This window comes from Anomaloglossus baeobatrachus, chromosome 3, assembly GCF_048569485.1.
Source record: "Anomaloglossus baeobatrachus isolate aAnoBae1 chromosome 3, aAnoBae1.hap1, whole genome shotgun sequence".
In the NCBI taxonomy this organism is placed as follows: Eukaryota; Metazoa; Chordata; class Amphibia; order Anura; family Aromobatidae; genus Anomaloglossus; species Anomaloglossus baeobatrachus.
The window spans coordinates 328,617,374-328,642,907 of record NC_134355.1 but is presented as its reverse complement, the minus strand read 5'-3'; the positions used below and the strand labels follow the sequence as shown (position 1 = coordinate 328,642,907).

The following is a 25,534-nucleotide window of genomic DNA, read 5'->3' as shown; positions in this document are numbered from 1 at the left end:
AAAACTATATAAATCTGATATCACCGTAACCGTACTGAAGAGTTAATTGGTCTTATCACTTACCGCATAGTGAACCGCTCAAAAACATATCTATATATATATATCTATAGATATATATATATATATATATATATATATATATATATATATATATATATATATATATACACACACAGTATATATACAGTACAGACCAAAAGTTTGGACACACCTTCTCATTCAAACAGTTTTCTTTATTTTCATGACTCTGAAAATTGATAAATGAGGACCACAGCCACACCATGATTAACAAGTTGGTATATAATGAATTAAATAATTGAAATGCATGGTGAGGTATAGGACCCAGACAGGTCGCTAATTAATATATATAAAAAAAGAAAAACGCGACCACAACGCCTAATAGTGCAAGAGTGATATCTTTATTGAAACCAGGAGAGGTGAATGGCGGCACAATTACAAGTGAGACTGCAGGAAACAGGAAGTCCAAGGCAAACACTAACATACCTGGGAGGACAAAAACTTGAGTGACGCAGGTCACGGTGCACTCCAAGGTTTTGTCCTCCCAGGTATGTTAGTACATCCTACATGCGGTTAACTATGGCTTAAGTATATGCCCCTTCATTCTACATCTGCTATGGGTGTCTAATCGCTAAATTACGATACACTATGGTCTGACTATTACATTGTTCTGACACCTGCTTTATTCTATTTTACTTTCTCCTGGTTGACAAATTGTACCGCTCCAGTTATTCACTTAATCACTGAGACGGTACCTGTACAATTATATGTGCACTGGTTTAATCATTTAATCTGATTGACTATATTTTGCCTTGGACTTCCTGTTTCCTGCAGTCTCACTTGTAATTGTGCCGCCATTCACCTCTCCTGGTTTCAATAAAGATATCACTCTTGTACTATCAGGCATTGTGGTCGCGTTTTTCTTTTTTTATATATGACTCTGAAAATTGTAGATTCACATTGAAGGCATAAAAAATATGAATTAACACGTGGAATGAAATGCTTAACAAAAAAGTGTTAAACAACTGAAAATATGTATTATATTCTAGGTTCTTCAAAGTAGCCACCTTTTGCTTTGATTACTGCTTTGCACACTCTTGGCATTCTCTTGATGAGCTTCAAGAGGTAGTCAGCGGAAATGGTTTTCACTTCACAGGTGTGCCCTGCTAGGTTTGATAAGTGGGATTTCTTGCCTTATAAATGGGGTTGGGGCCATCAGTTGTGTTGTGAAGAAGTCTGGTGGATACACAGCTGATAGTCCTACTGAATAGACTGTTAGAATTTGTATTATGGCAAGAAAAAAGCAGCGAAGTAAAGAAAAACGAGTGGCCATCATTACTTTATGAAATGAAGGTCAGTCAGTCCGAAAACTTGGGAAAACTTTGAAAGTGTCCCCAAGTGCAGTGGCAAAAACCATCAAACGCTAAAAAGAAACTGGCTCACACGAGGACTGCCCCAGGAAAGGAAGACCAAGATTCATCTCTGCTGCTGAGGATAAGTTTATCCAAGTCACCAGCCTCAGAAATCGCAGGTTAACAGCAGCTCAGATTAGAGACCAGGTCAATGCCACACAGAGTTCTAGCAGCAGACACATCTCTAGAACAACTGTTAAGAGGAGACTTTGTGCAGCAGGCCTTCATGGTAAAATAGCTGCTAGGAAACCTCCGCTAAGGACAGGCAACAAGCAGAAGACACTTGTTTGTGCTAACAAACACAAGGAATGGACATTAGACCAGTGGAAATCTGTGCTTTGGTCTGATGAGTCCAAATTTGAGATCTCTGGATCCAACCACCGTATCTTTGTGCAATGCAGAAAAGGTGAACGGATGGACTCTACATGCCTGGTTCCCAAAATGAAGCATGGAGGAGGAGGTGTGATGGTGTGGGGGTGCTTTGCTGGTGACATTGTTGGGGATTTATTCAAAATTGAAGGCATACGGAACCAGCATGGCTACCACAGCATCTTGCAGCGGCATGCTATTCCATCCGGTTTGCGTTTAGTTGGACCCTCATTTATTTTTCAACAGGACAATTACCCCAAACACACCTCCAGGTTGTATAAAGGCTATTTGACTAAGAAGGAGAGTGATGGGGTGCTATGCCAGATGACCTGGCCTCCACAGTCACCAGACCTGAACCCAATTGAGATGGTTTGGGGTGAGCTGGACCGCAGAGTGAAGGCAAAAGGGCTAACAAGTGCTAAGCTTCTCTGGGAACTCCTTCAAGACTGTTGGAAGACCATTTCCGGAGACTACCTCTTGAAGCTCATCAAGAGAATGCCAAGAGTGTGCAAAGCAGTAATCAAAGCAAAAGGTGGCTACTTTGAAGAACCTAGAATATAAGACATATATTTTCAGTTGTTTCACACTTTTTTGTTAAGTATTTCATTCCATATGTGTTAATTCATAGTTTTGATGTCTTCAATGTGAATCTACAATCTACAAGTCATGAAAATAAAGAAAACTCTCGGAATGAGAAGGTGTGTCCAAACTTTTGGTCTGTACTGTATATACGAGATATATATACATACATACATACATACATACACTACTGTTCAAAAGTTTGGGGTCACCCAGACAATTTTGTCTTTTCCATGAGAAAATCATACTTTTATTTATCAAATGAGTTGCATAATGAATAGAAAATATAGTCCAGACATTAACTAGGTTACAAATAATGATTTTTACTTGAAATAATAATTTTCTCCTTCAGACTTTGCTTTCGTCACAGAATGCTCCCTTTGCAGCAATTACAGCTTTGCAGACCTTTGGCATTCTAGCTGTTAATTTGCTGAGGTAATCTGGAGATATTTCATCCCATGCTTACAGAAGCCCCTCCCACAAGTTGGATTGGCTTGATGGGCACTTTTTGAGTACCATACGGTCAAGTTACTCCCACAACAGCTCAATAGGGTTGAGATCTGGTGACTGGGCTGGCCACTCCATTACAGATAGAATACCAGCTGCCTGCTTCTTCCCTAAATAGTTCATACATAATTTGGAGGTGTGCTTTTGGTCATTGTCCTGTTGTAGGATGAAATTGGCTCCAATCAAACGCTGTCCACAGGGTATTGCATGGGTTTGGAAAATGGAGTGATAGCCTTCCTTATTCAAAATCACTTTTACCTTGCACAAATCTCCCACTGTACCAGCAACAAAGCAACCCCAGACCATCACATTACCTCCACCATGCTTGACAGATGGCGTCGGGCCCTCTTCCAGCATTTTTTCAGTAGTTCTGCGTCTCACAAATGTTCTTCTGTGTGATCCAAACACCTCAAACTTCGATTCGTCTGACCCTAACACTTTTTTCCAATCTTCCTCTGTCCGATGTCTGTGTTCTTTTGCCCATATTAATCTTTTCCTTTTATTAGCCAGTCTCAGATATGGCTTTTTCTATACCACTCTGCCCTGAAGGCCTGCATCCTGGAGTCGCCTCTTCACTGTAGATGTTGACACTGGCATTTGGCGTTTACTATTTAATGAAGCTGCCAGTTGAGGACCTGTGAGGCTTCGATTTCTCAAAGTAGAGACTCTAATGTACTTGTCTTGTTGCTCAGTTGTGCAGCGGGGCCTACCACTTCTCTTTCTACTCTGGTTAGAGCCTGTTTGTGCTCTCCTCTGAAGGGAGTAGTACACACCGTTGTAGGAAATCTTCAGTTTCTCGAATGGAATATCCTTCATTTCTAAGAACAAGAATAGACTGTCGAGTTTCACATGAAAGTTCTCTTTTTCTGGCCACTTTAAGAGTTTAATGGAACCAACAAATGTAACGCTCCAGGTTCTCAACTAGCTCAAAGGAAGGTCAGTTTTATAGCTTCTCTAATCATCAAAACTGTTTTCAGCTGTGGTAACATACTTGCACAAGGGTTTTCAAGGAATTTCTAAGCATCCATTAGCCTTCTAACACAGTTAGAAAACATAATGTACCATTAGAACACTGGAGTGGTGGTTGTTGGAAATGGGCCTCTATACACATATGTAGATATTGCATTAAAAACCAGTCATTTGCAGCTAGAATAGTAATTTGCCACATTAACAATGTATAGAGTGTATTTCTGTTTAATGTAATATTAGCTTGATTGAAAAAAATGTGCTTTGCTTTCAAAAATAAGGAAATATCTAAGTGACCCTAAACTTTTGAACTGTAGTGTGTGTGCTATGTGTGTGTATTCCTGGGGGAATTTTTTTATTCTTTACCTGAAAAATCTGAATAAAAAGCTAACAAAAAAATCTTATGTTCTCCAAAATTGTACCCCAAAAATCTCCAACTTGTTGCGCAAAAAACAACCCCTTAAACAGCCCCGTTTAACAAAAAATAAAAAAGTTACAGCTCTCTGAATATTGCGATGGAAAAACTATTTATTATAAAAAAAAGTATTTTTACTGTGTGATTAGAAGTAAAACATAAACTATATAAATCTGGTATCGCTGTAATCACACCGACCCGCAGAAAAAATGCGTCCTAACACCAATACAGCACATTCTAAGAGACTATAAAATCAATAGGCCTCATGATCAAACTTGCCTCAAACATTTCTATTTATCAGATAAGAAAGGTAGTATCAAAAAAGAATATAGATTTTTTTTTTTTTTTTTTTACATCTTTTTTATATTGTTCTCCTGAAGGTCAGGAAAGATTTCTTAGATGTGAACAATACGTATTCATTTGTTTACCAGTTGTCTCCGTCTCAGATTTCATAATTGAAAAAAAATTATGATGGACAAATTCTACAAAAATGAGGAGTTGTCCAGGAGTATGCCACCTCGGAAGAATGTTCTCTACTGTGAAATAAGAGCTGTTGTGCATATGAAGTAATAAAATACTCAGGCCTAAGGACCTTCTTTTTTAATGCCTTGATAGAATAACAGGCTGTACTGCTTATAGAAATATAGATAAAGGAGTAATTCACATGCTTATGTGTATTGTTTTTACCATTCAGTATATAAATTCATTGTTACCTTACTGGATTCTGGACAACAAAATGTCTGCTTCTCTGCCTGTGGGGTGCTGATTAATCTGGCTAACGACAGTAAAAAGAAAACTTTGCTAAAAGAAGAAGGGGCTATTGATAAGTAAGTAACTTTTTTATTTCAGAATGGATTTGCATTTAATATTGTATGTGTTTTCTAAGGCTAGGTTCACACTTCCGTTAAATTGTATCAGTCACAATCCGCTGCTCTGGTAAACAACGGAATCCGTTTGGCAGATTCCGTTGTTCCCATAGACTTGTATGAGCGGCGGATTGTGACTGATGATGCTGTGTTGCACCCTCTGCCCGACTGATCAGTCGTGGAACGACTGACCGCCGGGCGCAAGGAACGCAGCCTGTAACGTTTTTTGAGCAGCGCAATCCGTAGGATTTCCCTGCGCATGCTCACTCTGGCTCCCTGCACACGTAACCAGGATACACATCGGGTTACTAAGCAATGCGCGTTGGTTAGTTACCCGATATTTACCCTGGTTACGTGTGCGGGGAGCCAGCGCTAAGCGATGTAAGCTGGTAACCAAGGTAAATATCGGGTAACCAAGGAAAGTGCTTTGCTTACCCGATATTTAGCCTGGCTACACGTGTGCAGGGAGGCCGACACTTTCACGCTCGGCTCTGCCCCCTCCCGCACTCCGCATGTATATACACACACACACACACCTACCTGTCCCCAGCCATGCAGACAGCGGCAATGACGTCCTCAGCTCCACGGCCCCGCTCAGCTCCGCCTCCCTCAGCTCCGCCCCCTCGCGCTCCGCCCCCCTCGCACTCCGCCCCCTGCACACAACGGAGTCCGAAAATAAATTCTCTTCTTTGTCATCCGTTGTACAACGCATCAGTCACATGCGTCAAGCAACGCATGTGACTGATGCAAAACAACGGAAATGTGAACCTAGCCTAAAGGGGATGTCCACCTTTAAGGACATTCTTCCCTTTAATTCATTTATTTGGGGCTAAAAAAGAAGTATAGCAATTGGATTTCTTTAAAAAAAAAATTCACCTTTTGACTTCTCCAGGCTGTTTTTTTCACTGCACAATTAATTTTGATGTGATGTCTGTCCATATATCAGCTGATCTCCGTAAAAGGCAGGGAAAAAAGTTACAAGCTCCTTGTCCGACAGTCCCAACAGGCTTATGGACTGATGAACTTCTTCATGTTGAGCTCGACACACGATGTAATAGTGGCTGCAGAGCGGAATAAAACATATTTTTTTTTTATCCGGTGTCCCTGTTGCAGAGACAGGGCTGCCACCAGAAATTTCAGGGCCCTATACTTGCAAAATTTTCAGGCCCGCTTGAGATTCTGCTCAGGCTCCACCCCATTCTCACCTGCACACGTCGAATCTTCCACAGTCCCACTACCACTCTTGGAAAAACTCCACTTCAGCAAAACGTCCTCACTAGTGATGGGCGGACCTGGACTGTAAAAGTCTGGATCCGCGCATTTTAACTAGTACCTGTGTGTGGAGACACGGGGGTCAGTGGGTGCCCTCGTCCGCTGGCCTGGCCGCCTTTAGAAAGACAGCATGGCCCAGGGCTCATCCTAAATGAACGCCCGACCTCCTTAACCGTGGACGGTACACTACTCTGACAACACAGGATGAGCGAATCACAATATTAAGACTTTATTGGATCCCCAAACAATTAACGGCACATGGCACATAACCAGCAAAACCACAAAATGTAACCGGCAACAGTTTCTCACCAGGGATTAGAATGGCCGTGCCTCAGAGCTTCCAGGCCTACTTACTCCAAACCAGCAGCACCCCACTTTCGGCGGGCACCCACCGAGAATGAAATAATGCCAGATTTAGGAAGCTGTCTGAGGACCGCAAAGCCTGTAGTCAGGTGACTGGATTGTCCCAAGCTGAATTGCTTCCTTAGGTAGTCCTTGATAGCTCAGCCGAATCCTTGCATTCGATGCTGAAGTCCATATAGTATTATAATCCAGGTTCAGTTATGGCTTGCCAATCGGATCCGCAGGTCTTAGATTGGTAGCATGTAGCAAGAGTCTACCTGGCCAATGGACAGTCCTCCTTCTTATACCCCTGAGCTCTCCATTCAGACCATTGGGGTCTTCACGATTGGTGGATAAGACTGGGCTCTTATTGGCTAGATTTCAAGCCGTATACAAAATATCCAGAGACGAGGGAGGGACAGCTTAAGTTACATCACATCTAGCAATACACATAGTAATACAATGGGAGGTTTGCATAATTGATTATTCTGGGTGTCTGACCTTCTCTGGCCAAGGCAATTACATGAGTCAACAAGAACTGTAACCCTAGACTCCTAAGAGCCTTGTAGAAACAATGAGGGGCTTATCCCCCGTCTATAAACAAACTATCTTCATGTCTGGCTGAATTTTAAGAACTTAACCCATGCTAGGCTCTGACAAAGTCCATGTCATCACACTGTGCAGCGGTCCGGAGTTCTCAGGGAACTTCGGGTAATTATCTGGATCTGCACGACAGTCTCCTGCGAGACAGTAACAGTACTTCCGGGGCCGCTCATTAACCTCATGCATAGGCACTGTTACCCCCTCCCATTGGTAGTCCCGGCATCTGTGATTGGTTTCAGTCAGACTGTGTCCCCACCCTGTGTGACAGTGTGTCTGACTACTTGCAATCACAGACACTGTGTGTGTCTATATTGGTGTAAAAATAAATTAAAAAATTGGCGTAGTGTCCTCCCAAATTATGATACCCAGCAGAGAGAAAGCATACAGCTACAGGCTGCAGCCTCCAGCTGTGTGCTTATCTTGGCTGTATATTACAATAAGAGGGATCCCATGTGACCTTTTTTTTTTACTATTATTTAAATAAATAATTAAAAAAAAAAACAGGGTACAGTCACCCCTCTCCTCCAAATTTGATACCCAGCCATGATAAACCTGGCAGCTGGGGGCTGGTATTCTCAGACTTGGGAGGCCCATGGTTATTGGTCTCCCCCAGCCTAAAAATAGCAGCTTGCAGCCACCCAGGATTGTTGCATCCATTCGATGCGACAATCCCAGAACTTTGCCTGGCTCATCCCGATTGCTCTGATGCATTGGCATTTGGGGTAATAAGGGGTTAGTGACAGCTCACAGCTGCCACCAAGCCCCAGATTAGTAATGCAGAGGGCTTATGGGCCCCCCATTACTAATTTGTAAGTGAAAAAAAATAAACACAAACACCGAAAAATACTTGTTTATTTTTTTCACTTACAGATTAGTAATTGTGGGGTCTCATAGACATTTCCCATTACTAATCTAGGGCTTAGTAGCAGCTGTGAGCTGTCATTAAATCCTTGCCACTGCACCAGGGCAATCTGGATGATCTGGGACTGTCGCAGTAATGGATGCGACAATTCTGGGTGTCTGCAGGCTGCTATTTTTAGGCTGGTGGGAGCCCAATAACCTTAGGCCTCCTCACCTTGAGAATACCAGCCCCCAGCTGTCAGCTTTATCTTGGCTGAGTATCAAAATTGTGGGGAACTGCACGCTGTTTTTTTAAATTATTTATTTAAATATTTTTTTTAAAAAAGCTGGATGGAGTCCATCTTATTTTGATACACAGCCAAGATAAGCACACAGCTGCAGGCTGCAGCCGATTGCTGTATGCTTTAACTATGCTGGGTATCATAATATGGGGGGACCCTATGCCAAGTTATTTCTTTTTACACCAATATGCAGTCAGACACACTATCACACAGGGTGGGGGTGCGGTCTGACTGTAACCAATCACAGACGCCGAGACTGCCGATGGGCGGGGGAAACAGTTTATATGCATGAGATTAATGAGTGGCCCCGACCAAAAGTAGTGTTACAGCCACATGGAGACTGGTAAGTGTAACGTGCCTGCTCTAATACCCCTAGCACTTTCTACGACCATTTTAAAGCACATGATTCGGGTCCCCATAGATTGATATGTGGATCGGCGTCCTGACAGATATCCGGGATTAATTCCAGTCCCGAACTGTTTTGTTATTAAAAATCTGGTTGGACTCGCTGATCCTGGGTATCTGCGGGTTCACCCATCACTAGTCCTCGCCAATCACACATTAACGGCTGTTCGACTGTGTGTGTGAGTGTGTGTGTGTATGTGTATATTTTATATATATATATATATATATATATATGTGTATGTATGTGTATATAATATATGTGTATGCATGTACTGTGTGTGTGTGTGTGTGTGTGTCTGTGTCTGTGTCTATAGAGGCTGATGGCTGTGTGTGCACATGCGATTATCACGGGATAGTGCAATCCAATAAAAGCAGTGTTAAACAATGAGGCAGTGTCCATCTGCTGTTTTTATCTCGTGTTGCAGTTGTCTGAGTCACGCATCACACGCACTTATACAGGTCTAGATTAATCTCTCCCTCTTTTCCGCACCTGTGATCCGGCGTGAGAAAAAAAATCACAGTATGCAGCAATTGTCTAGTCTCTCATCACACACACCAATACTAGTCTATGGGTGCGTGTGAAACATCGGACCACGCTGATGACATCCAAATGCAGTGCGATATAAGCACAGACAGGTAGCAGAGAAGAGGGAGAGTTTAATCTCTCCCTCTTCTCCGCACCTTTGATCCAATTGCAGGATTTGATCACAGTTGTATGACACTCAGCTCGCGTTCGCAGGGATTACAAGATGCTGTGAGTATAACAGACATAAGTATGATTCCTCTCTACACAGGACTGAGGATGAGATGCAGTACAGCAGTGCTAACAGTGCTACGATAGGAGGACAGCTGATAGAAGGGTTTGTAATGTGACACATCTAAACTCAGCTGCACTTTCTAGTCATGCAGAAGGCTAAACCAGGAGTTGAGAATTGTATCACGACATATCACCAATAAATCTGTTCTAAGCTATGGTGGGAACATGTTCTTTTTCTGCTGTGTTGCTGTTTGCTTATGACACATACAGTAAGAAGAAGTACATTATCTAATAACACCCCCTTGAACTTAACAAAAGTTAACTCATTGGGTCCCAAATACTTTCATTGCTAATATTTCTGCAATGGAGAGGTGACATGTAAAAAACCCACAACATATTATTTCGCTCTGCAATAACTTTTTCCCCTGATCGATAGTCTTTTTCCCATTCAATCTTTTTCCCTGGTTGCTCCCCCTTCGAATATGTAATCATTTTTTACTAGTTCTAGTCTCGGGTCGCTGACCGCGGACTATTATTCACACGGCCCCTTTTTTTCCCTTTTTGCGCAAGCGCACTCCCCTTTTTTCCCACGGTATTAACCTGCAGTCACCCCTTTGCGCAAGCGCTCACCGTTCTTTCTGTCATACACGCTTTCACCTCACTTCACCTTTCGCGCAGGCGCATATCACATTTTCCCACGCTGTCAAATCCTTTTTGCTTCCCCAGCGGGTGTCATCGCTCCCGCCCCGGGTTTTTCAATGCTCCCATCGCAGAGCAGCTTACCCCCCCTTTTTGCACAGCTAGCGCCCTTCACTGGTCCCCCCCTTTTTTTACCATTCTTTCAGTTTTGAGGTTTCTTACGTTATTCCTCTAATTTTTATATATATGTTTTTCTTTTATATATATATATATATATATATATATCCTTTCACACGCATCCAGCCACAATTTCATATTGAATTGAACACCGAATATAATACATTTGCTGAAAGGTTCTCTTGAACTCATTCTGCAGCCAGAAATAGACAGTGTAACACAAAGGCACAGAAGGTTAATGGAGCAAATTTTTTTAATTAAAACCCAATTTAAAAAAATGTTAGTAGCTTCAATTACATTTATACAGCATTATCCCCAAAGTTGGACAGCTCATTTCTTACTAATCTACAATGTCAGTGTTGTTAAATCATTTCTAGAAGTAGTTTCCTTTTTAGGTTGATATAAGTGAGGCTTAAAGGGGTTTCCTAGAAGCACTTCTCATCTATGCATCTAATACAGGGGTCCCAAATCTCCATTTTGCTCCTCAATTGCACATTAGTGATGCAGAACAATTGTATAAAGTGATGGTTGAGCATGCCTACTTGGGGATATTCAGAAAACTGATAATAAAAGCACAGTTATTTTTTTTTTAAAAAAAAATAATCAGCAAAGTTATTATAACACAGGTTGGTTGAGTGCCTACGCGACTTTGGGTGCTCCGACTGGCAACTGGCTGGATTAGTGTGTAAAGCTTTATGGAATTTCATGGATGATGCAGAACTTGACCTTGGATTGGAAGAGATTAATAAACTTTTGGACCTGTTGTGCTCACTCCTTGGTAAGACAGTGGGTGTGGGAATTTATTTTTATATATACTTAAAAAGTTAATTTACGGTATATAGCCGGTAAAATAAGAGTTGAACATGTCACCAGTTTTAAGTAAATACATTTCTAAAGGTGCTATTGACAAGAAATTCTCAATAGATATTGGTATCCACCCATCCAGTTCACACAGGCAAATAAATCAAACCATAGATGTCCAGAAATGAAGTTATGTGAAAGAATGAGAAATTATACAGGGAAACCGTAATGGACACCTGCAGAAAAAGAGGGGCAAAAAGCCATGAAAAGTCATGACACCAGCTATAATTTATCAGTAAATAGAAAGCAATCCTGCTACTTAGTGAAAAATAATATCAACTGGTTAAACTAATGGCCTATATAGAGTAGTCTCATTACAAAGTTGCCACTCAAGAAACCTGTCATGATGGGTAAAATCAGTGATCTTTCTCAAGGCCTTCACATACTTTCTAAGAATCGCAGATTTTTTAAACGACTGAAGGTTCCAGTGAGGGCTATAATCTGAAAGTGGAAAGAAGATCATTTCACCAGGTGCTTCCTGGAAGATTTCAAACACAGGAGTGAAAAGAATTATCAGAAGAATTGTGCAAGAGCGATGGACCACCTGTGGAAAGGCTGGAATCAGCAGGTACAACTGTTTCAAAGAGAATGATAAGTAATGCACTCAACTTCCATGACCTGTATGCATACTCACCACACAAAACTCCATTGCCGGACAAAAAGCATGTTCAATCTCGTTTAAAGTTTGCTCAACAACATTTAGACAAGCCTGTGAAGTATTGTGAGAATAAATAGTCTGGTCAGATGAACTCTTTGGAGTTCTGTCATAATACACACTATATTTGGAGGCCTTTAACAATAGACCAACAGTGAAGTTTGGAGGTGGGAACATAGTGTTTTTCAGCATATGGCCCTGACAAACTTCATATAATTGAAGGAAGAGTTAATGGACAAATGTACCAAGACATTCTTGATACAAATCTTGCCATCTTCCAGGATGATAAAGATGAAACATAGGTTGTCATTTCAGCAAGGCAAAGATCCCAAACACACAGCCAAGAAAACTCTCAATTGAATTCAGAGAAAGAAAATAAAGCTGCTAGAATGGCCCAGCCAATCACCTGACCTGAATCCAATAGAAAATTTATGGAAGGAACTAAAGATGAGAGTTCATAGAAAAAAGACCACAGAATCTTCAGTATTGGAAGAGTGTTTGTTTGGAAGAATGGACTAAACTCACACCTTAGCAGTGCATGCAATTAGTTTCTCCATACAGGAAGCATCTTGAAGCTGTTATCACAATCAAAGGCTTTTGTACGAAGTATTAATTAAATTACAGGAAGTGTGTTCAATACTTTTTCCCTGTGTCATTTCTCATTATTATACATAACTTAATCCATGGACATCTATGGTTTGATTTCCTTACCTGTTTGGATTGGATGGGTTGTTACTGACATTTGGTGAGAAATTCCTGTCAATAGCACCTTTAGAAATATATTTACTTAGAAAATTTGTGGCGTATTTAATACTTATTCCATCCGCTGTATGTCATTGTTCAAGAAACACCTAATTTAGGCTAACTGAAAAGTCATTGTTTTTCCTGGTCCCAGCTTTATTTATTTATTTTTTTTTGTGGGGGAGGGGGGAATGAGGTTTCTTAGCAAGAATCATAGCACTTTCCTTTATTCTCATTTCATTGTTTGTTACCCATGGATTATCTTTTTATTTATAATAATCATATCTTCACTTTTTATAAAGAGATTTTTTTTTTCTATTAAAGATGAACAGATTGCATTGGATCACCGGTGGAATGTAGACCTGATGGACTACCAGAGGGAATGCTGGGAAGTCGAATTTAAACCTGTGGCTTCACAGCTCTTAGACAAAATTCACAGTCATCATTCGTATTTGGAGCCCTTGCCAGGTCTGGTGTAGACTCGTTGGGAAAATGCGACCCATCTTGGCTGACCTTAAGAAAGTGTGCCTTTTGCCCTATCCTGACAGTGTATAGTAATTTATTGATTATGGAGCAGTTGTCTCTAGTGTAGATCATACGTTGTATGGTGATTTAATAAAACACTCAGAAGTAAATGTTTGAGAAATGTACATTTATCATCAGGAAAAGCTGATTCTAAACCATATTTCTAAGTATTCACATGTTTTTCTCATTAAAACTGGATCATTTTGAAAGTGAGTTTGTGTTACAGAATCCTCATATTGAGCTTCCCAAAATTCCTAAAGCACCTCTACAGCATTTTGTTTTTTCAGCACTGGAGTGGCACTTTAAATCTAAGCCCACTACCCCCTGTCATTTACTCACCCTTCACCGGTTTCACCATTTACAGACGCTGCTCCTGTAACGCGGCACCATCTTATGACATTAACTTCTGACTAGCCGGAAGTTACGTCACAAGCTCTCAATGCATCGCAATGAGGACAGAAAGAGGCTCCCATAGAGATGTTTTGATTTATGACCTCTGATGCGCTACATGAAACACTGGGGGGCGCTGACAAGTCATAAATCGCTGGAGCCTGATGGATCAGCGGCGACAGCAGGTGAAGCTGTCGGAAGGTGAGTCTAAGATAGGGAGCAGGGGGCTTGCATTTAAAGCACCACTCCAGCGTAGCAATAAAAAAGAACACTGAGTGGTGCGTTACTAAAAAATATTGCCCAGGGTGACCAAACACCCCACTGAACCAAACCCAACCTTACTCAATAGAGCACAGCTTCTCAATTTCTTCCTACTGGGCTTCGCCAGCCAACAAAAGGGGATTCCTGGGTCGTAGTGCACGCCAACATTTTAAAAAATAACCTCATTCACAACCAAACTACAGAACATTAAAGTAAACAAAGGAGGTAAGTTATGTTTTTAAATTAGACATTGGTTCGGCCAAGGAAATGGTCTTTGCTGCTCATAATTACGTCTGTCAAAACTTCCTCTCCAGCTGAGTCTCAACAATCATGGTGGTGGGTGAATACCAGTTTAAAAAGCACTGGAGACTTGACAGACTGATCTTGCATTGATGGTTTACAGTGTTCTGTTCAAGATGCTGTACAGAATGATTTATTCCTACAGGATGACCTGGAGGAATAAGACAACAGCGCTACAGCAATCACTGGGCTCAGTAGCTCGTTCTGTCTTGCACTGAGCGCAGTGATTTTGTGCATTGCTCTTGATGTGACATCACCGCTGCATCCCATAAATTATTATCAGGACAATAGAGGCCTATTATCAACTGTGGAGATAGAGCAATGAATCCAGGGAGGAAGAGTAACAGCCGATTTTTAGTTTTTTATCATGGCCATCACAAATTTTGCAAAAAGATTGAAATAGGAAAATCCAATCAATAGACAGTTTGTCACAGGTAATGGCTGAAAATGTGGCTAGATTTACGAAATTGTTAGTCATGTTCCTTATAAATGTATAGCCCAATTATATAGTTCCTTGTAAATGTATAGTAGGTTTTTGCATTTGTTCTGATTCCAGCGGATGTGTCACTTACTGGGCTGTTTGTTTTATCAGAAGGAGATTATCTGTAGCAGACTAGTTGTCTCATGCCATGTAGTCCTCCTGCTTTATGTAACCTCCACCCCACCACTGATTAGCATCTTCCTGCCTATGCACAGTGTACAGATAAAGCTGCCAATCAGTGGAGTGGGTGGGGTTATAAAGAGCTCAGCATGCAGAGAACTGGTAGATCTGCAGCAAATAAAACTGATTATATAAAAAATACAACAGTGATACATTGCTGGAATCAGTTTATCTGTCTCTACATCATGCTGCTCTCGGATTACATGTCAACAATCTGGTGACATATGTCTTTAATATAAAATGTTGATCCAAGGATCTGGGCATGGAAAAAAAAATTTCAAAGTAGATCTAAAGTGATTAAAATAAGTATGTAATACACTGCCGATTTTGCAAGTTTTCCCACCTACAAAGAATGGAGAGGTCTGGAATTTTTATCATATGTACACTTCAATTGAGACAGACAGAATATAAAAAAAAAATCCAGAAAATAACGTATGATTTTTAAATGATTAATTTGCATTTTATTGCATAAAATAAGTGTTTGATACAATAGATCAGGGGTGGGGAACCTCCGGCCCACGGGCCGTATACGGCCCGTGACGACATTTTATGCGGCCCCCGGGCACATTCCCGGGGACCATTGTGCTTTGGTGGCAGCCGCACTTTTCCCGGCTGCCGGCCCTTTAAATCCCACTGCCTGATGCCCTGTGGGTAGATGCTAGAATGTATGGGCTCTCTCCAGATCCTGACTTCCAGGACCTGACTGCAGCCCATACATTCTAGGCTTATCCCCGGCCTGTGTGCTCTGGTGGGCGGGTAAGCAGCACGCTGCGATAAAGTCACACAGAAGAGCTGCAGCAGGTTTACCAGCCTCCCGAAACTGTGCTGTGTGTGTGTGTGACTCTCCCTCCCCCTCACTGCGAGTACTCAACCCATCGCTGCCCCCCCCCCGCTCAGTGGTGTCTACCCCCTCGTACTGTGTGTACCCCCCAATGCTGTGTGTACCCCCTCGTGCTGTATGTACCCCCCAATGCTGTATGTACCCCCTAGTGCAGTGTGTACCCCCTAGTGCAGTGTGTACCCCCTAGTACAGTGAGTACCCCCTAGTACAGTGAGTACCCCCTAATGCTGTGTGTACCCCTTAATGCTGTGTGTACCCCTTAATGCTGTGTGTACGCCTTAATGCTGTGTGTACCCCCTCGTGCTGTGTACCCCCTCGTGCTGTGTACCCCCTCGTGCTGTGTATACCCCCTCGTGCTGTGTATACCCCCTCGTGCTGTGTATACCCCCTCGTGCTGTGTACCTCCTAGTACAGTGTGTATCCCCCATTGCTGTATGTACCCCCTAGTGCTGTGTGTACCCCCTCGTGCTGTATGTACCCCCCAATGCTGTGTGTACCCCCTAGTGCAGTGTGTACCCCCTAGTGCAGTGTGTACCCCCTAGTACAGTGAGTATTCCCTAATGCTGTGTGTACCCCCTAATGCTGTGTGTACCCCCTAATGCTGTGTGTACCCCTTAATGCCGTGTGTACTCCCTTGTGCTGTGTACTCCCTTGTGCTGTGTACCCCTTAATGCTGTGTGTACCTCCTCGTGCTGTGTACCCCCTCGTGCTGTGTACCCCCTAGTGCTGTGTGTACCCCCTCGTGCTGTGTGTACCCCCTCGTGCTGTGTGTACCCCCTCGTGCTGTGTACCTCCTAGTACAGTGTGTACCCCCAGGTGCTGTGTGTACCCCCTAGTGCTGTGTGTACCCCCTAATGCTGTGTACACCACAGTGCTGTGTACCCCCTCAGCGCGGTGTAACCCCTCACTGTTGTCCGTGCCCCCCCTAGTGCTGTCTGTACCCCCTGGGTGATGTCTATGCCCCCCCACCAGTGCTGTCCGCACCACCTAATGCTGTCCATGCTGCCACCAGTGCTGTCCATGCCACGGTGAGTGCTGTCTGTGCCCCCCTTATGCTGTCCATGCTCCCCAGTGCTGTGTGCCACCCCTCAGTGCTCTTAACTCGCTACTGCTGTCTGTACCCTCCCACTGCTTTCTATGCTCCCCAGTCCGTGCTCTCCTGTTGATGTCTATGTTCCCCCAGACCTGTCTGTCTCCCTCGTGCTGCCACCCAGTGCAGTCCGTGCTGCCACCCAGTGCAGTCCCTGCTGCCACCCAGTGCAGTCCGTGCTGCCACCCAGTGCAGTCCGTGCTGCCACCCAGTGCAGTGCGTGCTGCCACCCAGTGCTGTGCGTGTCCCCAGTAATGCCTGTGCCACCGCCAGGGCTGTCCATGCCCCCTACTGATGTATATGCCCCAGCCCCTCCTGTGATGTATATGCCCCAGCCCCTCCTGTGATGTATATGCCCCATCCCCTCCTGTGATGTATATGCCCCAGCCCCTCCTGTGATGTGTACTCCCAGTGTCTCCTGTAATTTATGCGCCCCGGCCCCTCCTGTGATGTGTATGCCCCCAGCATCTCCAGACAGAGACAAACCTGGAAAAGCAGCTGTGAGAAACAAGATGATCAATATCACCGAACATCACAATCGCACCAAAGAGAAGCAGCTCCGGCCACCACAATAGGGGTGAGTTAATTAATCGTTTGACCAAATATAGCAGGGTTATTTTTCAGGTTGATAATGTTGTGCGGCCCCCAAAGGTTAGTAGGAAATTCCAAATGGCCCCCGGCAGTAAAAAGGTTCCCCACCCCTGCAATAGATAAACAGAACTTAATATTTGGTACAGAAACCTTTGTTTGTAGTTACAGAGGTCAGATGTTTCCTGTAGTTCTTGACCAAGTTTGCACACACGTCAGCAGGGATTTTGACCCACTCCTCCATACAGATCTTCTCCAGATCTTTGAAGTTTCAGGGCTGTCACTAGGCAACATTGAGTTTCAACTCCATCAAAGGATTTTCTATTGGGTTCAGGTGTTCAGGTCTGGAGACTGGCTAAGCCACTTCAGGACCTTGAAATGCTTCTTACGGAGCCACTCCTTAGTTGCCCTGACTGTATGTTTCAGGTTATTGTCATGCTAGGAGACCTAGCCACAACCCATCTTCAATGCTTCTTACAAAAGTAAGGAGGTTGTTGGCCAAAATCTTGCTATGCACGACCCCATCCATCCTCTCTTCAATACAGTGCAATTGTCCTGTCCCCTTTACAGAAAAGGCCCCCCAAAGTATGATGTTTCCACTCTCATTCTTCACAGTTGGGACAGTGTTCTTTAGGTCGTACTCTTCCTTCTTCCTCCAAACACGTTGAGTGGAGTTGATACTAAAAAAATTCTATTCTGGTCTCATCTGATCACATGCCTCCTCTGGATCATCCAGATGGTAATTGGCAAACTTCAGCCCTGCAGAATTTTAATCCATAACGGTGTAGTGTGTTACTAACTGTATGAGACTGTGGTCCAAGTTGCCTTCAGGCCATTGACCAGGTACTCCTGTGTAGTTCTGGGTAAAGATGAGCGAACCTTTGGAGGTTTTGTCCGCTGGCAGCAAATGAGCCTAGCTCTACAGATTCAAGCTTGACCCAAACCCCAGATCAAGTCACTGATTTAGCAGTTTGAGTCTCCGCCCACATACAGACAGCCATAAGCAGAATACTTTAGGGAGATTGTGGGCGAGCTTTTTCAAATTTATTTATTTTTTTGTTGCACACTACATCCGAGTATGCTGTTGTTACCCCCCCCCCCCTCCCTCAGTGCAAGCCGTTCAAACACTGCAAGCTGTTTGAATAGGGCTAAGCATCAAGCGTACTTGAGCACGGAGTTGCACGCACGAGTCTTGTTTGCACATACAGCATCCAATTCATTACCCCGAACCTTGATTTTTAAATTTGGTGTTTGGTTGAAAACTGACCTCAGGTTCTCTTATCTCTAGTTCTGGGCTGATTCCTGACCTTTCTCAAAATCATCCTTACCCCACAAGGCAAGATCTTTCATGAAGCCCCAGACCGAATCAGATTGACAGTAATCTTTTGTTTCTTCCATTTTCTAATAATTGCACCAATAAGTGTTGTTTTCATAGAATCATAGAATGGTAGAGTTCGAAGGGACCTCAAAGGCCATCGGGCCCAACCCCCTGCGAGTGCAGGCTTTCCTAAATCATCCCAGCTATGTTTATCCAGCTTCCGCTTGAAGATTTCCATTGATCGAGAGCTCACCACCTCCCGTGGTAGCCTGTTCCTCTTTGACTGCTGTCACTGTCAGAAAGTTTTTCCTAATGTCTAATCTGAATCTCCTTCCTTTAAATTTCATCCCATTGCTTCTTGTACTTCCTTATCAAACTGTTTGTCTAATGTCCTGTAGCCCATCCCAGCCTTGTGCAGGTCTACAAGTTTGTCCCTGGTGTCCTTACACAGCTCATTAGTCTCAGCCATGGTAGAGAGATTGGAGTTTTATCGATTGACTGTGTGGTAAGGTGTCTTTTATAAGAGTAAGGACAGGGCCACATGGGGATTACTGTGATCATCTCATGACGCTCGGCTCACGCTGGCAGCACAGCGGAAGCCGAGTGTCATGTGAGGGTCATTGCGATTGTGGTCCGATCGTGCGATCAGATCACAGCTGCGGGGGAAGGCCGGCGCTGAGAATGGGATTTATCTCCCTCTCTCCTCCTTTGCATCTGTTACACTGGTGTAATGCGAGTGCAGTGCAATGTTTCTCTCGCCCCATAGACTTTGTGCTTTTGCTGCGTTTTTTCATTCGTTTTTCTTGCAGATTTTAATCAATACTTCCAGGAAAGTTGCTTACTTTTTCCTTGCACATTTTGTTGCAGAAAAAATAAGCAGCATGTCAATTCTTTCTAAAAAAAAATTTCTGCTGATATAATCCACTGCAGTGCTTGAGGTCGATCACTGCAATGGATAATATCTGTCAGGGCTGCACTCGCAGCACTGACACTTCGCCTCACACATCATGCATGTGGCATGGTCCGTGAGGTGATCCGTAGTTCAGTAACTCGGGGTTGTCATGGTGACGACCCAGGGTTGCCATGGCAGCTATCAGGTCCCTCTGATCGCATTATAGGGACTCGATTGCCAGGGAGAGGTAAGCGATTCCCCCCCGCCTCCTGATTGCTGCGATAGCAACTGATCTCAGCATTTAGGGGGCTTAAACTTCTATGAGCGGCGTGGGCATCGATCCTAGCAGTGAGAGCCAGGTCCCAATTGTAACATCAGCCGTAGATCTGGTGGCTATCGCAGAGGTACAGCGCAGGACCCGCGCAATCGCCATGATGTAAAAACTCAAGAAAAAAACACGAAAACTCGATAAAGTGCATTTTTTTCCTGTGTTTTTCTTGCCAAAACATGCAGTTTAGTGTACAGAAAATATGCACACAAATCTGTTAGGAAAGCACATACACTAAGGTTTGTTTGTTTTTTTTTTTTAAATCCATGTAAAGGCCCCGTCACACTAAGCAACATCGCTAGCAACATCGCTGCTAACGAACAACTTTTGTGACGTTGCTAGCGATGTTGCTGTGTGTGACATCCAGCAACAACCTGGCCCCTGCTGTGAGGTCGTTGGTTGTTGCTGAATGTCCTGGGCCATTTTTTAGTTGTTGCTGTCCCGCTGTGAAGCACAGATCGCTGTGTGTGACAGCGAGACAGCAACAACTAAATGTGCAGGCAGCAGGAGCCGGCTTCTGCGGAGGCTGGTAACCAATGTAAACATCGGGTAACCAAGAAGCCCTGTCCTTGGTTACCCGATATTTACCTTTGTTACCAGCCTCCGCCGCTCTCACTGTCAGTGCCGGCTCCTGCTCTGTGCACATGTAGCTGCAGGACACATCGGGTTAATTAACCCAATGTGTGCTGTAGCTAGGAGAGCAAGGAGCCAGCACTAAGCATTGTGTGCTGCTCCCTGCTCTGTGCACATTTAGCTGCAGCACACATCAGGTAATGAACCCGATGTGTGCTGTAACTAGGAGAGCAAGGAGCCAGCGCTCAGTGTGCGCTGCTCCCTGCTCTGTGCACATGTAGCTGCAGCACACATCGGGTTAATTAACCCAATGTGTGCTGTAGCTAGGAAAGCAGGGAGCCAGCGCTAAGCATTGTGTGCTGCTCCCTGCTCTGTGCACATTTAGCTGCAGCACACATCAGGTAATTAACCCGATGTGTGCTGTACTAGGAGAGCAGGGAGCCAGCGCTCAGTGTGCGCTGCTCCCTGCTCTCTGCACGTGTAGCTGCGTGAGCTGGTAACCAAGGTAAATATCGGGTTGGTTACCCGATATTTACCTTAGTTACCAAGCGCAGCATCTTCCACGCGGCGTTGGGGGCTGGTCACTGGTTGCTGGTGAGCTCACCAGCAACTCGTGTAGCGACGCTCCAGCGATCCCTGCCAGGTCAGGTTGCTGGTGGGATCGCTGGAGCGTTGCAGTGTGACATCTCACCAGCAACCTCCTAGCAACTTACCAGCGATCCCTATCGTTGTTGGGATCGCTGGTAAGTTGCTTAGTGTGACTGGACCTTAACAGTGTCAGAAACACACACTGCAGTGGTTGATATATACTTGATACTATCATATAGAGATATACTGTATATGGTAGCATTAAGCATTTGTAGTAGCAGCTCTATGCAGATAAGAGTATGTAAGCCATTGTTCAATGCAAATTTAAGCCTGATTAACTTTTTGCTTGTGGCTAAAGGTACCGTCACACTAAGCGACACTCCAGCGATCCCACCAGCAACCTGACCTGGCAGGGATCGCTGGAGCGTTGCTACACGGGTTGCTGGTGAGCTGTCACACAGGAAGATCTCACCAGCAACCAGTGACCAGCCCCCAGCCAGCAGCGACGCGTGGAAGCGATGCTGTTATTGGTAACTAAGGTAAATATCGGGTAACCAACCCGATATTTACCTTGGTTACCAGCGCACACCGCTTAGCGCTGGCTCCCTGCACTCTTAGCCACAGTACACATCGGGTTAATTACCCGATGTGTAGTCTGGCTATGTGTGCAGGGAGCCGGCACTCGCCGCGTGAGAGCGGCGGACGCTGGTAACGAATGTAAATATCGGGTAACCAAGGAAAGGGCTTCTTGGTTACCCGATATTTACATTGGTTACCAGCGTCCGCAGAAGCCGGCTCCTGCTCACTGCAGATTTAGTTGTTGCTCTGTCGCTGTCACACACAGCGATGTGTACTTCACAGCAGGACAGCAACAACTAAAAAATGGTCCAGGACCATTCAGCAACAACCAGCGACCTCACAGCAGGGGCCAGGTTGTTGCTGGATGTCACACACAACATTGCTAGCAACATCGCTGCTACGTCACAAAAAGTCGTGCCTCAGCAGCGATGTTGCTAGCGATGTTGCTTAGTGAGACGTAGCCTTAAGACATATGGAACTGATTAACTTCACATGTCTGCATTAACCAAATGTATATAGTATATAGCTCGCAATACGTTTGTGTGTGTATGTATATGTCTGTCTGTGTGTGTGTGTGTGTGTATATATATATATATATATATATATATATAATATAATATTATATTATATTATATTGTAATGGTACAGTGCTATGGCCTGTTGGTGCTGTGGGGGGTTCATGACATATCCCAGAGAAGTGTATGCGAAAAGAACACACATTTTGGCATCTATTTGTTCATTAAAGTCTATAGGCATTTTTGCATTTATACTAAGGCTCTGTGCGCACTAGAAAAGTGATTTTTCTCAAGAAAATTTCTTGAGAAACTTCTGGGAGTTGAAGATTTCCGCACCTGCGGAAAAATCCGCGGGAAAAACGCATGCGGATTTGCCGCGGATTTACCGCAGGTTAGTCCCTGCGGTTTTGCAATAAATAATATAGATAATCGATAGACAGATAATGGGTAGAGTGAAAGATGGATAGATGAATAGATAGATGAGAAAGACCTATATAATGTCCCACCTCCCTGCATTTTCTATGCTGGCACCCTTTAGTGACTTTCATGTGGCACTAAAGGGTACTTAGCCTTGTATTTAGCCAGAAAATAAATAAATAAGTAAAAAAAAAAACGACGTGAGGTCCCCCTTATCTTTTGTAGCCAGCTAGGGTAAAGCAGACGGCTGCAGCCTGCAAACCATAGCTGGCAGCTTCACCTTGGCTGGTAATCCAAAATAGAGGGCACCCCACGCTGTTATTTTACATTAAATAAATAATTTAAAACAAAAAACACGGCGTCTCGCCCCCAAATTGGATCACAGCCAAGGTAAAGCGGACAGCTGTGTTCTGGTATTCTCAGACTAGGGAGGTCCACCCTTATTGGACACTCCCCAGCCTAAAAATAGCAGGCTGCAGCCGCCCCAGAAGTGGCGCATCCATTAGATGCGCCAATCCTGGTGCTTCGCCCTAGCTCATCCCGTTGCCCTGCTTAACTGTGTCAGTGTCTGCCTGCGCTGCAGCGTGACAAGCTGCCGATACTGCGGGCACACACTGACACTGCAGGGTGACAAGCTGCTAACACTGTGGGCAGACACTGACAACCTGCAGTGCAGTGTCAGTGTCTGCCTGTGTCAGTGTCTGCCTGCGCTGCAGCGTGACAAGCTGCTGACACTGCGGGCAGACACTGACACCCTGCAGTGCAGGCAGCCGCGAGGCTGGAGCGGGACACAGACTGCACGGGCACCTGGAGGTCGCACGGAAGCGCTTCTGTGCGGCGTCCAGGGAGTGTGACGTCTGTGTTTACTCTGCTCCGCTTCCTCTTCCTGGCATAATGACATCGCTTCCTGCAAAACCGCAGGCAGCGATGACCATTACCGCAGGTAAATCGCGGCTATACCGGGGGTGTACCGCACATCATTTGCTACCTGCGGATACCCCCGGAATTTCGCGATTACAGTGAATGGAGTGAAATTCCGGGGGTATTCCGCAGGTACCTGCGGAAAATAACGGACATGCTCATTTTCTCAAGAAAGTTTCTTGAGAAAATTTTCTCAAGGAAATTTCTTGAGAAAAATCCGCAGCGTGCGCACAGCTATTTTTTTTTCTCATAGGATTTGCTGGGAAATGTCTGCACAAAGATTGCAGACATTTCTCAAGAAATTTCCGCAGCAAATCTGCGGGTAAATCTGCGGGCAAAACGGCCTAGTGTGCACAGAGCCTTAGATATGTTCCTGTCATAAATGCCAAAGTGTCTAGTGGGTAGCCCACTTGTGAGATACAGCCCTTAGAGACCTGTCCCTGTTCCGTGACTTTCATTGCAGGCAAATGCACGAGACACATGTATGTTGCAACACAATTAATTTGTGATAATTTTTTAAGAACCTACTGCCTAATAGATCATGAGAAATTCTCTCAGCACAATTTGTCCCTGCTGTGCATCCAGTGTACTACAGGGAAATAGTTTTTTTGTTACTTACCACACAGAACAAACAGAAACGTATAAGGTGATTACTGTATAACTTCAGAAGCAGACGTCACCATGTCAGCTACAGCTGGGTCTTTCCCAAATCTGTTCATTAATGATCTAGTTTGAAGCATGGCTTAATATTTCAGACCTTATCACAGTAAACCTATTCAGATTATGACTTGATGGTACAAACATGAGGTTAATGATAAATTGGGTGTCTTATTTTTGTTCCATGCTTCTATCTTCTATATAGAAGGCAATATCAGGCCCATAGTACTATATGGAATGCTATATGTGGGCCATTATAATATTTAGAGGGCTATGTGGAGGACATTATACCATTTGGAGGGCTATGTGGGGGTCAGTGTAATGTTTTTTAGAGGGTTATGAGGGAACCTTTATACTTTATGAAGGGCTATTTATGGACCTTTATATTGTACTAGCTGTACTACCCGGCTTCGCCCGGGTTAATAACTGTTAACAAAATAGAATATATTAATAAAAATGTATTCTGCACACAAAAACCACAAAACAAATACCGTAGATAGAAATGTAATTATTAAAAGGCAAAAACTAAGCTAATAGAAGCATTTCACAACATATATTTCAACACCACAGATATTCCACACAGATTTAACTAAATTGGCCAAGTAATGTGCTCAGTCTGTCTCTTTCCAGGTCTGTCTCTTTCCAGGTCTGTCTCTTTCCAGGTCTGTCTCTATCCCGGTCTGTCTCTATCCCAGTCTGCCTGTCTCTTTTTTTGTCTGTCTCTATCTCTCTGTTTCTTTCCCCATCTGTCTCTTTCTAGGTCTGTCTCTTTCCCAGGTCTGTCTCTTTCCCCGTCTGTCTCCCCATCTCTTTGTCTGTGTCTTTTCCTGTCTGTCTCTTTCCCTGTCTGCCTGTCTCGGTCTGTCTCTTTCCCCGTCTGTCTCTATCAAGGTTTGTGCCTTTTCCCATCTATCTTTGTCTGTCTCTCTGGCTGTCTCCTCCTTCCCTGTCTGTCTCTATCCATGTCTGTCTGTCTCTTTCCCCATCTGTCTCTTTCCAGGTCTGTCTCTGTCTGTCTCTTTCACCGTTTGTCTCGGTCTGTCTCTTTCCCTGTCTGTCTCTATCTCTCTGTCTGTCTCTCGTGCTGTCTCTCTGTCTGTCTCTGTCTGTCTCTCGGTCTGTCTCTGTCTATCCATCTCCCAACCGACATCTTATTACCTCACATATAATCTTCTTATACTATGAATGTCTTTTGTTCCTATAGCAACCAATCACAGCTCCTACTAATAACCTGTAGTTCCAGGCTCCATTTAATTTAATGGAGGCATGTTTTTTGGAGAGTAACTGTAAAGCGCGGGGTTACATTTTCCTGTCAAAACATAGTCTACAACGTTCCCTGGGTCACATGAGGTGTCTGTGCAAAA

At 44.0% G+C, this 25,534-nt stretch overlaps 1 protein-coding gene across 4 annotated transcripts in view; it reads left to right on the top strand.

Annotated features, from left to right (window-relative positions):
• ARMC2 (armadillo repeat containing 2) overlaps nucleotides 1-13,451 on the top strand; it is a 272,150-nt gene extending 258,699 nt beyond the window's left edge. For all 4 annotated transcript variants that reach the window (XM_075338362.1, XM_075338363.1, XM_075338364.1 and 1 more), the window contains 3 exons: nucleotides 4,961-5,093; nucleotides 11,096-11,247; nucleotides 13,051-13,451. In XM_075338362.1, the coding sequence (XP_075194477.1) occupies nucleotides 4,961-5,093; nucleotides 11,096-11,247; nucleotides 13,051-13,205 (440 nt within the window). In that variant the 3' untranslated portion in view covers nucleotides 13,206-13,451. The remainder of the gene's footprint in view (nucleotides 1-4,960; nucleotides 5,094-11,095; nucleotides 11,248-13,050) is intronic.
• Nucleotides 13,452-25,534: the final 12,083 nt, after the last annotated feature.